The sequence below is a fragment of the Scyliorhinus canicula genome, chromosome 4 (assembly GCF_902713615.1).
Source record: "Scyliorhinus canicula chromosome 4, sScyCan1.1, whole genome shotgun sequence".
NCBI classification, from domain to species: Eukaryota; Metazoa; Chordata; class Chondrichthyes; order Carcharhiniformes; family Scyliorhinidae; genus Scyliorhinus; species Scyliorhinus canicula.
This window is the reverse complement of record NC_052149.1, coordinates 162,120,231-162,139,000: the sequence shown is the minus strand read 5'-3', so window position 1 is coordinate 162,139,000 and position 18,770 is coordinate 162,120,231. Positions and strand designations below refer to the sequence as shown.

Sequence of the window (18,770 nt, the reverse complement as noted above, 5' to 3'; positions counted from 1 at the left end):
GAAAAACAAATGCTTAGAAGCTGCCGATTGCTTGCCTTACCAAATACTTTTTCAAACGCCTATCCTCTGCCCACTCATGCTTGTCATTCACTGCCAAGTGTAATGTGCATGTGGTTGTTTTCGCTACAATTGAAACTGTTTACTCTTTCCTTCTCGCACCACTCCAACCTGTGTCCATGGAGCTGAGCCTTTATCACCAATTACACTATCCCCAACCTATCCTTACCTTTTTCCAGTTTCAGTCCTCTTTGCTCATGCCCTCTCTTAGCATCCCGTGAAACCCACTATCGGCTCGCTTGTCTCCATTCCCACTGAATTGCCGCCCATCCAGCTTCCTTCCAGTCCCAAAGTTAGCTGATGATCTAAATAGCTCCCTCATCACAAAATTACTGTACCTCCCCTTTCACAAGTGCAGTTTTCACCTCTTCAAAAAAAGTCAACTTCAACCCATGTATCTTTGCCAACTACCACCTACAAATTCTGCCCCAAGTTATTGAATTTATTATTGTTTCCTAAATCTGTGCCTGCAACTGTTTCTGTTGAATTGCACTGAAAAGGCCATTGTCAAAGGCACAAATTGCATTCTCTCTCATTGTAACCATTTAGCATTTTCTCTCATCATCCTCTTCGTTGATTCTCCTTGCCCACTGTGCTACTCTGCCCCACCTCTTTTCTCACATTATCTAGTCTCATGAAACGTACCTTGCTTAATTCCTCTTATCTAGCTTAGCTAGAAAATCTTCACAATGGCTTCTCTTCTCTTATACCGTTATATATTTTGTTCCCGAGGAATTTTATCCATAGCCATGTTTAGTCTTTGCCTTCATGCAGTCCTGCCCAGCAGCTTCCAAAGGTATGTTGATGACTCCCAGCTGTACACCCCCCCCCCCCCCCCCCCCCCCCCAACCACCTTTCTCCTCTCCCACCGCTGTCTTACTGTTGGACCAATGTCCAGTCTTGACGTGCTGCAGTTTCCTCTTATTAAATATTGGGAGATGGCAGTTGTTGTCTTCGTTCCTGCTGCAAACTTCATATTTCTCACTGATGCCACCCTATTTGTGACCACTGGGCTTTTTTTGCAACAGCTTAGTGCCTTCCCCTTTCTCAACACCTCGTTGAAACTCTTCCCCTATGCTTTTAATATCACTGGACTTAACAATTCTAATACAAAAGCAAAATGCTTCAGATGCTGGAAATACACATGCCAGACATCATTAATGGAGAGAAAAAATAGTTAATGTTTCAAGTCACCCTTCATCAGAACAGTTACCGCTGCTTTGTTGTCCACAGATGCTTCCTGACCTGAGTATTTTCAGCATTTTCTGTTTATACTTGACAAAGTCAATGTTCTCCTGACTGACCTATGCTCTGTACCAGAGGTCGAGTTAGGAGTAGTCAGTACACATGTGGATCCTGCTCCTTTGACTTTGAATAGCGGTGCTGAGGGGCAGTATGTAGATGAGAAATAGGGGACAAAGAATTATTCCTTGGATAACTCAAGGGGCAAAGTATAGATGTTGAATAATAAACTTTATCTGGCTACATTTTGAGGGGTAAAAATGGACAAAGTGAGGATATTGCCACTCATCTGGACAATGGAGGAACAAGTTTGGAGGACAATGGTGCAGTCAACCATGTTAATAGCTGCAGAGATTTAGAAGGATAATGAGGAAAAGTGTATCACCATCCTTCGAGGATGGCTTTAATTTGGGCTATTTCAGGGCTGTGACAGGGTAGAATAGAGTTGATGAAAAGAGTGGTGTATACTGATGAGCTGAGCTTTGGGGAGGCAATCGAGATGGATACATCTTCTACACGGGTACACTGCAGACTACTTGAGATAACAAGTATTAACACTCCGTAATGACAGCTGGTATTTGATGTGAAATTGAATTTCATTGGCTTGTGCACTCTTGTGTAGCTTGGCCCACACTCCTGGATCCAGCACTTCATCCTCGCAATAGAACTGTAGACCTACTTTCAGAATTGGGGAAAATTGGGATTCAAGTGAAATTGCTGAGTATTTACTTTCATTCTGTTAGTTTTAGAATATTTGCTTTTATTATTAATTTCAGAATAATGGCAGATGTAGAACTGTAAACACAAAATTTGAAATACTCCACCCAGTTCCTCAAATAATTTTGAATTCCTGTTTCTGCTATGGCTTGTTTTGCTATTCTTTAGTAGATACGTTGCTAATTTTGCTTCACTCCACAAATCTGAATCTTGCTTAGAAATGGCCAAAACCTTTGTAAGCTACAAAGCACACATGCTGCTTTAATTTAAATTGCCATCGGTTATTTTTCTATGGTGTTGCCTATTTTAATTTTGGTCTACAGCATTTTTAATTTGGGTGATTTTTCTACCATTGTATTGTTTTCTGCAGGTTACCCTTCCGGCTTAGCTGCAGAATTCATTTTTTTGACTGTTTTATTTGGTCAACAATTTTAATAGCGCTAAACGTTGACTATCAATTATAACTGACTCTGTTGTTTTAAAATTTGGCAGGCAAGTAAACATGACGACTATCAACACTCAAAATATTAGCTTCAAATGGGATCCAAAAAATCTGGAAATAAGGACTTTGGCAGTGGAGCGTTTGTTGGAACCTTTGGTCACACAGGTAAGAATGTTCCATAGAAATGCTTAATTGGAATTCCAAATTTCACATCTTTAGCAGGGAGGAAGCTATTGGTGCCGTATAATGTTAAATGCATAAGCTGTCATGTCGAACAATTGAGACCAGTAAATCTAAATATTTGAATTCCTAATGCTGCCTGTATGATACCATGAGGCAGAAATGAACATTTTGGGAAAGGAATGATATTTGGGACTATACTTTGTCAATATTTTACAACTAGATAATTCCACAGCGTTTGGGGCTCTTGGAATTGAGGTACTGAACTGGTAGTATGACATGGAACACATGAGCAGGAATCGGCCATTCAGCCCCTTGAACCTTGATAAACCATGGCTCATTTGTATTGTAACTCAATTTACATGCCTGTGTTCCACATTCCTTACCCTTGCCTAATAAAAAAAAAAGTCAATATGTTTTGAAATTTTCAATACACATCTGTAACACTTTGTTTTTGGCAGTGCCCATTTTCCATTACGAAGTGTATCCTGACATTCTCCTAACAGCTGTAAGGTTATGCTGCATTATTCGAGATGTTCCCTCCAGAGAACTAGTTACACTCTATCCATTGCATTCAAGTCTTGAATCATCTTGAAAATATTGAGGACATCTGGTTGTGCTGATTTGGAAAACTGATATCATTTCAATAGACACTGAAATATTACTCCTGGAAGCCTTTCCCTTCCTGAAGATGACAGGAATATTGATCTTCCATTTCTATACTGGTTCTCGTTGCTGAAGCAGTGTGGAAGTGTTTGCATGTTATGGTTTGCATGTTATGGTTCTTTTTCCAAGTAGCTTTCAAAAATCCTTCTCTAAGCTTACAAGGCGTAAACTAATATTTCTATAGCTATGTTTATTTATGCAAGTTTTTACGAAATCTTAATGGATTGGTTCATAAAGTTTACATGCTGGAATGCCATTATTCTTTGATTTGGATAGTTGGTGGATTTGACACTCCCAATATTTCAATAAATAGCACAAGGTTTTTCATGACACTTCTTCAGCATGGTGATTGGCATCTTTGTGTATTGCTGAACAGCAGAGAAAGGACTGCTAGTATACAGTTCATGGGTTTTAGTGATCCTTAATACCTAATAAAACAGTTATGATTCATGGATGAGCCTACGTAGTGCTCTGGCAGGTATTTGTTTTTCTGATCATGAAGGGAATGATAGCTCAATTCTAGTCTCATAAAATTTACGTCAATAATTGCTAGCAGCAGTTTGGAATTGTAATTTATGGGGCTCTTTTTCTCATTTCCCTAATTCAGAAGAGTCTGTTGTGTTGGTTTAAATCACCAGCTCAACAAAGACCAAATATCCACTTTGGTCTATGGGGCTCAATATTACACATGGTGGACTTAATTATTCATCCTCCAATGCAGTTGTTTTCCCTCATTTGATATTGCCAGCTTATTTAACTGTCAGTCTCTCCTATTGAAACTGCTCCTCTCTTAGAACATTTACATAGAACATTACAGCACAGAACAGGCCCTTCGGCCCTCGATGTTGTGCCGAGCAATGATCACCCTACTTAAACCCACGTAACCCGTATACCCGTAACCCAACAATCCCCCCATTAACCTTACACTACGGGCAATTTAGCATGACCAATCCACCTAACCCGCACATCTTTGGACTGTGGGAGGAAACCGGAGCACCCGGAGGAAACCCACGCACACACTGGGAGGACGTGCAGACTCCACACAGACAGTGACCCAGCCGGGAATCGAACCTGGGACCCTGGAGCTGTGAAGCATTGATGCTAACCACCATGCTACCGTGAGGCCCCTATTGGTGACTGCTTGGTTTTTCCACATTTGTTCCTACCTCCGCTTGCTGCTGAAACATTATTTATGCCGTTATCACCTGTAGACCTGACTATTTCAGTGCTCTCCTGCCATCCTCTATAAGCTTCACTTCATACAAACTCATTGCTTATATGCAAGTCCTATCTACCGAACACCTCATTCTCACTAAGATTTTTATCTTCATACTTAAGTCCTATTTCTATAAATTCTTCCACTCTTAGCACATCCCTGATCCAACTTGCGTCAACTCTCAATTCTAACTTGGGACATTGTTTACTGGCTTCCCCCCATGCTCCACGATTGACTTGTCTTTAGTTCAAATGTTTTGGAATTGTCATTGTAAGTCTTTGCTGTCTTACTTGCTCGTTCCCTGCCTATAAAGCCTTTTCTAATACCAAGTCTTTGGTTACTTCTCTTAATATCTCCTCCTTTTGGCTTTGAACTTCACCTTGATTAGTTTCTGTGAGGTGTTAATGATATATAAATGTAAGTTGTTCTTTCCATCGATCTTTCAATGCAATATCCATTTGGACTTTAAGACCAAAATTGTACTTTGCAGGTGACAACCCTCGTTAACACCAGCAATAGAGGGCCATCTAATAAAAAGAAAGGACGTTCTAAGAAAGCCCATGTTTTGGCTGCTTCTGTGGAACAGGCAACACAGAATTTCCTGGAGAAGGGTGAGAAAATTGCCCATGAGAGCCAATACCTGAAGGAAGAACTAATAGCAGCTGTGGAGGATGTACGCAAACAAGGTAAGTGTATTAACATTTGTACAAAAATGGTGGTGCAGATGCTTGAGCATTTTTGCATTAGAAGTCATGCTGGCAAAGGCACGTGTAATATAATTTACATTTTAATATGCAAAATATTTATTCAGCTCGAACATCTTGCTTTCAGCCAACACGTGTACAAAATCTTTTTCGGGAAATGAGGGTATAAAGGAAAACTGAATATAGAATGGCCCAGCTGGCACCTGAGGAAACTTAAGAAATATAATTGTAAGGCAATTTGCCTGTAACTCCTCATTTTGCCACTTTGGAAAGACCATACTACATTGTAGTACTTTTCTCTCTTTGATGATTAGTGTTTTTGTACTTGGATGTTATTTTTCCTTTTAAATCAATGTTGGCTGACCAATATTTCGACTCTGTCTTCAAGACTGCACAATCTTTAAGATCTGTTTTGAACTTGGTGAATGCTTGCTTGTGACTGGAAGTGTCAGGAACTTTTTCTTATTTTTGTTTATCTTCCTTTGGGAATGACATGGTTTTCATTACTGCACAGTGGTGAAATTACATCATAACATTTTGGAAGAGCATTATCGGAAACATTGTTCAATTTTTGTGCTGCAGTGCTGCTTGGGAGATACCCAAGCTAAAGATGAATCAGTAGAGGTTTGAAGTTTGTGTTGCCTGAAATACACATAACATTTAACCACTAATATTTCCGTCCAAAAAAAAAGGTAAATTTCTTGTGCTTATGTTTGTGCCCTTCCGTTCTGTTCCCAATGAATTATCCTCAAATACGTTTGCACATCTCCCAATTGAAAGCTTCCATTATATCAAGTCATTATATCAGTCTCCTTAACAAGAGAAGTTAAAGTTCATCTTCCTGTTTTTTTTCCTCTAAGCCCCTAACCTTTTTACCTTCTCTAGCCCAATTACATCATTGGTGTAGTAGGTGTTTCAGATCTGCACATAATACTTAATTGAGCCCATGATCTACGCAACGGCAGGATAACTATTGAGGGCAGGATGGTGGCGCCGTGGTTAGCATTACTGCCTCACGGTGCCGAGGTCCCAGGTTCGATCCCGGGTCACTGTCCGTGTGAAGTTTGCACATTCTCCCTGTGTTTACGTGGGTTTCGCCACCACAACCCAAAAGATGTGCAGGGTAGGTGGATTGGCCATGCTAAATTTCCCCTTAATTGGAAAGAAAATGAATTGGGTACTCTAAATTTTTTAAAAAAGTATAACTATTGTGGTTGTACACTCTTTCATTCATGAAATGTGTGCATTGTGGGGAAGGCTAGCATTAATTGCTCAACCCAAATCGTCACTGCAGGCTGTGGTGTAGTTGTACCCAAGACACTGTTGGGAACGAAGTGCCAGGATGCTGACCTAGTAATAATGAAGGAACAGTGATATATTTTCAAGTGAGTGTGTGACTTGGAGAGAAACTTGTAGGGGGCAATATTCCCATGTGTTTACTAGCCTTGTGTTTTGAGGTGGTGGAGCTTATGGACTGAGTGGGCTGGTGCAATAAGAGAACGCTTGGCAATTTGCTGCAATGTATCTTTCAAGTAATGCATTCAGCGCAGGCGACGCAGCACAGTGGTTAGCACTGTTGACTCACGGCACCAGGGACCGGTGTTCGATTCCCAGCTTGGGTCACTGTCTGTGCGGAGTCTGCACGTTCTCCCCGTGTCTATGTGGGTTTGCTCCGGTTTACTTCACAAGTCCGGAAAGATGTGCTTGTTAGGTGAATTGAACATTCTGAATTCTCCCTCCGTGTACCCGAACAGGCACCAGAGTGTGACGACTAGGGGATTTTCACTGTAATTTCATTGCAGTGTTAATTGGATTGGATTTGTTTCTTGTCACGTGTGACAAGATACAGTGAAAAGCATTTTTCTGCGAGCAGCTCAAACAGATCATTTAAGTACGTGAAAATAAAATAAAAAGAAAACACATAATAGGGCACCATGAGGTACACAATGTAAATACATAGACACCGGCATCAGGTGAAGCAACAGGAGTGTAGTATTAATCAGGTCACTCCATAAGAGGATCGTTTAGGTGTCTGCTAACAGTGGGGAAGAAGCTGTTTTTGAATCTGTTCTCAGACTTTCTTATCCCCTGCCTGATGGAAGAGTGAGTAGCAGGGTAGGAGGGGTCTTTGATTAGGCTGCCCACTTTCCCCAGGCAGCAGGAGGTGTAGACAGAGTCAGTGGATGGAGGCAGGTTTGTGTGATGGACTGGGCTGTGTTCACAACTCTGAAGTTTCTTGTGGTCTTGGGCTGAGCAGTTGCCATACCAGACTGTGATGCAGCCAGATAGGATGCTTTCTATGGTTCATCTATAAAAGTTGGTAAGAGTTAGTGTGGACATGCCGAATTTCCTTAGTTTCCTGAGGAAGTATAGGCAATGTTATGCTTTCTTAGTGGTAGCGTTGACATGGGTGGACGAGGACAGATGTTTGGTGTTGTGCACCCCTAGGAATTTGAAGCTGTTAACCATCTCCACTTCGACCCTGTTGATGCTGACAGTGGTGTGTACATTACTTTGCTTTCTGAAGTCAATAACCAGCTCTTTAATTTTGCTGGCATTGAGGATAGATTGTTGTTGTTGCACCACTCCACTAGGTTCTCTATCTCCCTCCTGTATTCTGACTTGTTATTCGAGATCTGACCCACTATGGTCGCGTCGTCAGCAAACTTGTAGATGGAGTTGGAACCAAATTTTGCCATGCCATCGTGTGTGTACGCCGGGAGTATAGTAGGGGGCTAAGTACACAGCCTTGCAGGGCCCCAGTATTGAGGACTATTGAGGAGGAGGTGGCATTGTTTATTCTTACTGATTGTGGTCTGAGGGTCAGAAAGTCGAGGATCCAGTTGCAGAATGAGGAGCCAAGTCCTAGGTTTTGGAGCTTTGATATGAGCTTGTCTGGGATTATGGTGTTGAAGGCAGAGCTGTTGTCAATAAATAGGAGTCTGATATAGGAGTCCTTGTTGTCAAGATGCTCTCGGGATGAGTGTAGGGCCATGGAGATGGCGTCTGCTGTGGACCGGTTGCGGTGGTATGCGAATTGCAGTGGATCAAGGCGTTCTGGGAGTATGGAGCGCTTCATGGCCAACCTCTCGAAGCACTTCATTACGACTGATGTCAGGATGTAAGCCGACTTGTGACACTAATAATGATGATTATTATTACCACAGCCATGTTGAATTAATGGTGGAGGGAATAAATGTTTAAGATGGTGAATGAGGTGCTGATCAAGCAGGCTGCTTGTTCTCGATGGTGTTGAGTTTCTTGAATGTTGTTGGAGCTGAGGAAATAGAATTCCTACTGTGCAGAGGGAGGCCATTCGGCCCGTCGAGTCTGTACCGACCTTCTGAAATAGCATCTTACCTAGGCTCACTCCCCCGCCTCATAGCCTCACTTAACCTAGACATTTTAGACACGAGGCAATTTAGCATAGCCAATCCACCTAATGTTCACATCTTTGGACTGTGGGAGGAAACTGGAGCACCCGGAGGAAATCCATGGAGACACTGGGAGAATGTGCAAACTCCACACGGTCACCCAAAGCCAGAATTGAACCCAGGTCCCTGGTGCAGTGAGGTTGCAGTGCTAACCACTGTGCCGCCACAATATTCCATCTATACCTTGTAGATGGTGAGGCATGTCTTCACTACTTCACTACAACGCAAGGATGTTGTCGGCGATCCAGAGCCTTTGCTGCATTCGTTGCACTCAATAGTTTCTTGAAGCATGTGGCATGAATCAAATTGGGAAGCATTTATTGCCCATCCTTAATTGCCCTTCCAGAGGGCATTTCTGAGTCCACTAGATTGGAGTCGCATGTCGGCCAGACCAGCAGATTTCCTTCCCTAAAGGGCATAGCAGACTGCAAGAATCATGGTTTAATGGTCACCGTTAGACTTTTAATACCAGATTTCTATTGGATTCATCTAGTGACAATATCACTAGGCCACTGCCTCCGTTAAATTGATGGTGGATAATTAAACAATCAGATTGGCTGGACTATGGACTTTTAAAATCCAGTTTTCTTTTATAAAAAAAAAATTAAATTTAGAGTACCCAATTGTTATTTTCCAATTAAAGGGCAATTTAGCGTGGCCAATCCACCTACCCTGCACGTTTATGGGGTGTGGGGGTGAGATCCACACAGACATTGGGAGAATGTGCAAACTCCACATGGACAGTGACCAGGGGCCTCGATACTGAGGCAGCAGTGCTAACCTCTGCACCACCGTGCTGCCCCAAAAATCCAGCTTTTTTAACGGCTACATATTGGGCCTGTTGCTTTCAGATATGTCTTAACTGAATTCCAGATTCCAGCTCGTATTCATTTTTGCTCTATTTTGCATTGTTCCTATAATTTTTTAGCCTCGTTTGGCTCATTAAATTTATGACTTGACACAGCTGTGTTAAATTGCATTGGTCAATTGTTGATCCATTTTCTCCTTTTGTCGGTCTTCTCTTCCTCAATCCCGTTGCATCTTGCCATGTTCCAATCTATTAACCTCCCATATCTATTAATACACCAAAATAATAACTGCCTCTATTTCCACACGTGGAGTTGTAGGATGGTTTTCCTTTGCCTGTGAGCCCTCGAATTCCAATGTATTCTATATGGTCATATTGAATATGAAAGTAGTGTGCTTCATAAGTGCTGGTAATGATTAATTGTAACTCGATTGCTGCATGTTTAAGATATTTTTTTGTAAGAAAAAAATTTCATAGCAACTTCAGCCTTGAAAGACTACTGTTTGATAAAATAATATGTCATTAATTTGGGGTGAGGGTAGTAGTGGAAAGAGCAAGTAATTGGTGAGCTATTGCTGCTTACTTGAGGTTATGACCTTAAAGCCACCTCTGGCCAATTCCCAATGCCCTTGTCACAACTGCAAGATTCAATGGCTTTTGAGAAATTGACATTTTGAATGCTAATGTCTCCAAGTGCAGGTACTTTCTGGTGAGGACAGATTGCAACAAATATCTTATTTATACTTTTTGACTTAAGAGGATTGTAGAGATTTCACATTAAACGTATGGCAAATAATTTGCATGCATAAATTATGACTTGTGGCATTTAATATAAAAACTGTATAACACTGAATATTTAGTAACTTATCTGCATTAACATATTGTCGAGGGCTTTATCCTACAATATTTCTTGTTAATTTCTGCAACGAATTGTAGACTATGCCAATGATTGCTATGTCTGTATTTTGTAACCTAAACCTTGTAGTTAAAATGGTGTTCCTGACCTGACCTCCCAAAAATGTATATTGGCGGTTATAAACCACTAAGCACAAGGTCTTCAAGTTAATGAGGATTGGTTTTGAAAAATTAATTCATGCAAAATGTGAAGCTCTGGAATCAGTATCAATAATAGCTGAATCTTAAACTATTTCAGAAAATGGTGTTCTTCATAACTAAAGACTTCAATTTGGCTTCCTACATATTTTAACCCATTGTTCACAGCTCACTCATTGTTTTAATGAACTGTCATTGCTATTTTTGGCTTGAAAGATAGATTGACGTTTTTGTACTTTTATAAAAGCAAATACTGTAGATGCTGGATGAACTCTGGTCTGGCAGCATCTATGGAGAGGGAAACCGATGTTTCAAGTCCACATGGCTTCAGAACTGAAGAGGGGTAAAATGTAATGGATTATATAGTTGGAGGGGGTGTGGAGGAGGTGGGCTAGAATAGAAGATCAGGGTTAGGTCGGAGCTAAGGAGAGATTGACAAAGATGCCATGGATACAGAGTGTGAGACAAAGGAAGTGTTAATATTGATTTCTGCTTCCAATTTCCACCCCTCTCTCACCTTCCCGTGGTCCATCATTGACATTTCCCTTCCTTGACCTCTGACTTTTTGGCGATAGACTGACCAGCAATATTCATTACAAACTCACTGAATCCCACCACTCCCTCTACAGCTCCTTGTACCTTTCCCCCTGCAAGCATTCTATCCCATTATCTCCCTTCGTTTGCCTCCACTGCATCTGTTTCAGTGAAGGCACCTTCAAAAACAGCGCTTGCGACATGTCTGCCTACCAAGGTTTCCCCCTCTCTGTAGTTGACCATGCACTTGGGGTGTCCCACACATCTCTCCATGACTGCCCCATCCCTCCCATGACAGGGTTCCTCTTTTATTCATCAGCCTCTGCATTTCAAGGATCATCCTCTGCTGTTTCCACAAACTCCAAAAACATCTGTCACTTGGTCTTCAGTTTTGCTTTCATTGAGAACTGTTCCCCTATTAACACGCTCTGCTATCTTGCCTTTTTCCACAATCTTTAGTACTCAATGCTACTATTAACACACCCTTTGTCTTGTGTCCATGATCTATTTCTCAATCTCCTTAGCTCCAACCTATCCCTTGCCACCTATTCTGCCTCGCCTCGTTCACCCTTTCCTCGCCCCCCCCCCCCCAACTACCCCACTCACTATGTATGCATTAAATTCTACCCCTCGTTCTGAGATAGTCACATGGACTTGAAAAGTTAAGTCTGATTTTTCTCTCCCTACAGGTGCTGTCAGACCTGAGTTTAAAAAAAAAAAAAATTTTATTCTCTTTTTTCACATTTTCTCGCAAATTTACATCCACCAATAATAACAATAATCAGTAACTAATGCAATGTCAATCCCCAAATCAATAACAACAATCCCATCCTCTCAACCAAAACCCCAAACAGCATCTCACATGTTAACAAAACAAATAACAAACAGGAATTGGGAAAGTGCAAAATGAATAACGCCCATGAATTGTAGAACACCTCCATCCTTCCCCTCAGTTCAAATTTGACCTTCTCAAGAGTTAAGAATTCCAGCAGGACTCTGCCATGCCAGGACACAGGGTGGAGAGGTTGATCTCCATCCCAACTGGATCCGTCTTTGGGCGATCAATGAGGCGAAGGCTACAACATATGTCTCCGCACCCGTTCCCAACCCTGGCTGGTCCGACACCCCGAAATATGGCCTTGAGAGCCCGGGTCCAGACCTGCTGAGTTTATCCATCGTTTTCTGTTTTATTTTTGTACTATTTTTTTTCTTCCACAATTTTCAGTGCTATTTTAGAGTACTCATTGCTTCACTGTGTTCGGCACTCATTGAAATTGTAAGTTTTAATTAATTCCTACCAAGGTGTTTCCCATTGGGAAAAATATATTGAGTGAAACTAGGTATTTTTTTATGTGCATTATCAGATTATGACCTGTCTTCCTACTTTTCATAATGTGATATTACTAGCAACCAAAACCAACTATATAGTAATTGTGTGAAATTGATATGATGTTGAACTTGCAAAACCTTGTAAGGTCAGATCATTTAACAATCCAAATTAATAGATACAGGTATCAGGGTGAAAACCAATCATTTATTTTATTTTGCCTTTGTTTTACTTGATGACGACCTGAATTATAATGTACAGATTAAGGATTTCAAATTGACTTGTTAAGTTTCATCTTTGTATTATGTTCGTAGTCTTCTGATGTAACTACCAAGTAAAAGATATGGCTTGTATCATTTGCTTCCTTGTTTTTAAGAAACCCTTGTTCCTCTTTCAAAACCTTGTACCTAACTTAAAAACAGTTGGTAAGTCGTTGTATTTCGTGCATCCGTGTCATTCTGAGTATCTCATGATCTGCTAATTCTCAGTTGATTCAGCATTGACTTATGGTGTTTCTTATTAGCTTATGTACTGTACAGCAGCAGTGTTTTCAATCAAACAAGAAGTTTAAACTTTAGCCCATCTTATCTCATCTGTCCAGAATCTCTCAACAGTTACAGCACAGAAGGAGGCCATTCAGTTGGATTTCTGAAAGAGCAATTCGTGTAGTGTCGCTCTCCTTCCTACCTTCCGTAGTGTTGCACATTCTTCCTGTTCGGTTGATACCCTTGTGATTTTCAATACCTCTTTCAATGTTCTCTTTTCGATGGAAAATGGTCCCAGCTTCTACTTTCTCGAGTGGTGAAAAAAGTTTGCAATGATCCAATTTCCTCTTGTGGAATTGCCCCATTAAATGTGCTTCTCGTCAATTTCCACAAGATCAAATTAATGATTCAGGGCCGGGAGGATTTGCAGGAGGTGGGCTATGGGATCGGGCTGGACAGGCACGGAACACCATTGCCACAGCCCGCAAGGTAGCCATGCAGCTACACAAGCCGCTGACTGCCCACTGTGAACCCATTCCCACGGGTTGTATGGTTGTCCCCCAGGCCAGCCCTCCCTCCAACCCCACGGTGACCTCTGGCCCCAGCTGACCCATCGGGCATGCTCCAGCACACCATCTTGTCAGCTGGGGAATGAAGTGTGTACATGTGGCTGCATCTTGTCAGCTTCCTGAGTGCCAGCCCTGAATCTGGCACCGTTTCTCATTGGAATCGATTGTGTTTCACGTGGCTCGTCCCTCAACGGTCGCTAAATCCTGCCCCGGCGTCGATACTTAGTCTCCGGAACGGAGAATCCGGCTGCTGATCTTCCATGAGGAACACAGAGGCAAATAGTGTGCCATTTATTGCAAGTAACCTGTGATTATCCCTCTCTCCAGTCACACTGTCTGGACCTTTAAAGACTTAATTACCTGCAAATACTCTCACTCAAAGTAGCATCTTGCATTATTTACTTTGTCTAAATATGTGTTTATGGAACCCATCTCTTCACTCACCTGATGAAGGAACTGCTCTCTGAATGCTAGTGATTCCAAACAAACCTGTTGGACTTTAACCTTGTGTTGTGTTGTAAAACTTCTTGCTGTGTCCACCCCAATCCAATTCCGGCATCTCCACATGTTTATTGCAAGGGGATAGGAGTAAAAGTAAAGGGAGATTTGCTAAAATTGTGGAGGGCTCTGCTGAGACCACACCTATATTGTGTCCAGTTTTGGTTCCCTTAGCTAAGGAAGGATATACTTGCCTTGGGAGGCAGTACAGTAAACATTGTACAGTAAAAATTCATATCTTGGCTCCTGATGATGAGAGACAGAGTAAATTGGACCTTTACTGTGGTGTTTAGAAGAATGAGAGGCAATCTTAATGAAATGTACAGGCATCTGAAAGGGCTTGACAGGCAAGACACAGGTCCTCCCCCTGGTTAGGGAATCTAGAATCTGGGGCACAATCTCCGGATACGGGTCAATCATTTAGGACTATGATGGCAGGAAATGACTTCTCTTGGAGACTTGTAAATTTTTGGAATGATCTATTCCAGAGGGTTGTGATGCACCATTGTTGAATATATTCAAGACTGTGGTCAACAGGTATTTGTTCTCTGAATGGAGGGAAGGAGAATGGGCAGGATATTAGAGTTGAGGTAGAAGAGGTAGAAGAGCAGCCATGATTGTACAGAATGGTGGAGCAGGCTCGAGGTGCAGAATGGGCTGCTCCTATAATGTTATGAAACCGTTTATAACGTTAGAACTCTCTTTTCAGTTCTGCTGCTTAAATCCCCTCGCTCTCCCTGCCCGTCCCAATCTTGATGTATGATTTTCAACAAGTAGCCAGCATAAGATCTTTTCAACTAGCTTCCATTTCATTTACAGCCTTTACCTTCATTGTCCCATTTCAAGCTTAAGGAGTTGACTTTCATGCAAAACATTGTTGAAGTCTTTTGGTCCTAGGGCACCAAACTGTGCGGTTTTCTATAGTTGACTTGGGATGTCTTTGGTTCAAGGAAAGCTTACTGACTGCCCAAATAACATAAATGCTACCTCCTGTGGAGTCCACACCATTTCATTTTCTTCCCCAGCTCCTTTAGGTCTTTAATAGGAAAAGCTCTTTGATTTGATCGTGTCTTATAAGCCGCTGATCCTATCTATTCTCATATGTTGTGTCTCTGCCTTGTCAATCTTCTCGATGTCCAATGCTAGTAAATCGTATTGAAAGCATGTAGACGATCAGCTATGATCTTGCTGAATATTGGAGTGAGCTTGAGTGGCTATGTGATCTACTCTTGTGTTAGATACTCCAGAACTTATCTGAAGCAGATTGGAAAATGTGGTTAATTCTTTGTAATTTTCAATTCTGGATGAGCCAATTGTTAAACATTGGGAAAATTCAAATTGTCTTCGGTTCCTGCCGAACTGTATTTCCTGCCATCCCCCTCCCTGGCCAATGGGCTGATTGACCAAGATTGGCGAGTGGTCTAGCAATGTTTCAGTTTTGAAAATTCTCATCCTTCTATTGCTCCTTTAAACGGCCCATTGTGCATTCCTCATTCCCTTCACTTCACCATTCAAAACCTAGTCTCACATTTATCTGAAAACATAGGAACAAAGGTTCCACTCTTTGATAAAGAGATGTTCTGATTTTGTGTGGATCAATTTGTAATGCAGCTCTAAAGAGTCAAATCTAGTCTTTGTTGATATGTTTGTTGATCAGGATTGGCTTTGTTACATGGAGTATCTTTAGTTGAAGAACAACTGCTGAGAATGGTGGAATGAGTTTCTTGCATTGCACACCCTATTATTGAACCCATTTTGAGTTTACCAACTGCTGTATGACGCCCAATACTTATTCTGTGGTGGCTGCATTTTCTATTTTACACTAGTTCACGGACTCCTTTTGATTTGAAAAAAAAACCCCAGCTCCTTCATACTTTCCGTGGCAATCAAAATCAAAATTTACATGATCTCGGGCACTGATCGTGCAATGAAATGCAGGCTAAAACCCGAGTCCTCATATGGCAAAACGTATACCGTTCTAAATGATGCCATGGTTTCTGCCTAATAACTGCTTATTGTGAGCATGTGTAAGACTTGGGGTGGGGGGGTTATTTACACAAATAATCTTCCTGGCTTCAGAAACTGGCTAGAAAATGCTTAATTTGTGCGATACGTAAATTGCATTTAAGTTTTTAAAAAAAAAATCCTGAAACCTTTTCACTGATTCTTTGGATGACTCCACATAGGCTCACTTAGGCAGCTGGACTTTAATCGTGCTGATTAAGGGAGGGTCCTAATTGGCTACCGAGAGAATTGTGTTCCCTGCAGAGGGTGCTAAAGAATTTTTTTGGTCGAGAGGAGAAAGTGTACATGTAGTCTGATGGTGGGTGGGCTGTTAAATGCTGGGAGAGAATGGAGATCTAAATTATCTATTCGGCACCAGTACTTATGATTATCTGATCTAGATCTATCAATATAGTCCGCTACTTTCTTCTCATGCTCTTCATAGTCGCCCCTTAAATGCATCGTCACCATTTGCTTTAACCACACCTGGTGATGGCGAGTTACAGATTTTCACTCTGGGTAAAGAAGTTTCCTAATACTAACTGGTGCTGATTAGGTAAATGTGGCTTAGATTTAATGTCTCATCCAGAAAGAAGGCCGCTCTCATAATGTAGCTGTCCTTTCTTCTACACAATTTAATAAATGCAGTTGCCCCATACTAATGGGAAAGGGGACTATCTTAATGCAAAAACAAAATCCTGCGGATCGTGGCAATGTGAAATAAAACAGAAAATTCTGGCAACACTCTGATCTGGCAAGCAAACTTGGTTGGTGACCTTTCATCAGAACTATGTTATGTTGAATGAGTCATATTGAATGTTTCAGCTAGTGCTACTGTTAATTGGTACAGGAGTGGGAAGGTCTTTTGTTTTCCATAAAAAGCAAGGTAATCCTTGTGGAATTTGCAGCTGAGTCATTTCCTTCATTCAGCAGTCCACTGATGAAGTAGCCTTTGGCTCGTCGTCTTTTTTTTTTTCCTATTTTGTTTTTAAATTCCAGCCAGAGAAAGTATTTTGACACCACACCGAGAAGTTTCTTGTGTTGCGGACTGTCCATTCTTGCATCTGCTTCATCTGAATAGTCAACTTTGCAAAGAAAACATATTAAATTTTAATTGTATGCCATTGCTACAATGTAGGACGGTCTACCATGATAAAATATCATGGTAATTTATTGTATTATCATAACATTATGTATTATTATAAAATAGTTCGCATTTTCACACTAAAAAAGACTGCAAAAAAATTAATAATTTTCAAAATGCAGCTGAGTTTTAGCATGGCATGTAATCATGAAATTTGAATTCTGCAAACCAGCATGCTAGTTAAATGTCTTGCTTTTAGTTTAGTTCTAGCCCTTCAATTCCAGCATATATTCTTGTGTGGTTATTTTCAACTAGTCCACCCCCATTCCATTTATTATCAATTCATTTCTGTGCTTTTGAGTACTTATGCTCATAAATGGGTTTCCTTTGTGTCTCAGAACATAAAAATTGCCCATCTATATATTGGTTATGAAATTTGATTAATTGATGACTGAAGCAATGGTTTAATCCAATTTTTAAGTATAAATTACTTTGTGTATGAGGGCAGCACGGTAGCACAGTTGCTTCACACCTCGGGTCCCAGGTTCAATTCCTGGCTTGAGTTACTGTCTGAGCAGAGTCTGCATGTTCTCCCCATGTCTGTGTGGGCTTCCTGTGGGTGCTCCAGTTTCCTCCCAGAGCCCAAAGATGTGCAAGTTAGTTGGATTGGCCATGATAAATTGCCCTTGTGTCCAAAAAAAAGTTAGCTGGGGTTACTGGGTTGCAGGGATAGGGTGGAGTGTGGGCTTGAGTAGGGTGCTCTTTCCAAGAGCTGGTGCAGACTCGATGGACCGAATGGCCTCCTGCACTGTAAATTCTATGATGTCTATGAAGACAAAGCTTAGAAACATATTGCTTTCAGCTTATTTGTAAGCTGCTCTTTTTTAAAAATTGCAAATGATTTTTGAACAGTTGGGAGGGAAAATATTCTCTCAATTTTTCCAGGGCAGGCAATGGGGAGAAGAGAAAAATTATCAAATCACTAATCTTTCGCACAAAATCCACAATTTAATTAGCTTTGTGGCAGAGGGTGTTGGTTGAAGGTTGCTTTTGTGATTTGGAAGCATGTGCCTAGTGGTATGCTGCAGGGATCGTGCTGTATCCCTTACTGTTTTGTAGTGTACATTAATGATCTAGATGGGATGTGTGGGGGTGTGGGGAGGGATGATAATTTTGCAGTTGACACAAAAATTGGTGGTGTAAATAACGAGGAGGAAAGCCTTGGATTACAGTGAGATTCACCAGGATATTACCTGAGCTGAAGTATTTCAACTATGAAGAGAAGCTGGTTAAACTGAGGTTTTTCTCTCTAATCAAAGCTCGGGTCATTCTCCTAAAACAAAGGTGGCTGAGGGGAGGCGGACCTTATTGAGGTGTACAAAATTCTAAAAGACATAGATAGGGTAGATAGGAAGAAACTTAGTTGAGGGATAAATGACCAGGGAGCATAGATTTAAGATAATGGGCAGGGGATTTAGAGGGGATTTGTCCTCCTATTCCAAGTTAGTACAGTTTTGTTGGATGTATAAAATGGATTGTGTAGAAGTGGGATAGAAAATCTATTTTGCAACGGGAGAAAATCCTTGTTCCAACCTACTAAGCAAATTGCATTCTGTGATCTCTTATTTAGAGTTTTGTATTCCTATGATGCTGGAAGCCTGAGTCGATGAATTGATGGGGTAGTATGTGACGGCTTGGCAGGAGGCTGATTTGACTGTCCAGTCCTCTGGTGGTGCTGAGGCATTGCAAC

General features: G+C 41.3%; 1 protein-coding gene across 2 annotated transcripts in view; it reads left to right on the top strand.

Annotated features, from left to right (window-relative positions):
* Nucleotides 1–18,770, top strand: part of ctnna1 (catenin (cadherin-associated protein), alpha 1) — a 188,959-nt gene that overhangs the window by 23,916 nt on the left and 146,273 nt on the right. For both annotated transcript variants that reach the window (XM_038795451.1, XM_038795452.1), the window contains exons 2-3: nucleotides 2,509–2,623; nucleotides 5,011–5,206. In XM_038795451.1, coding sequence (XP_038651379.1) covers nucleotides 2,519–2,623; nucleotides 5,011–5,206 — 301 coding nt within the window. In that variant the 5' untranslated portion in view covers nucleotides 2,509–2,518. The remainder of the gene's footprint in view (nucleotides 1–2,508; nucleotides 2,624–5,010; nucleotides 5,207–18,770) is intronic.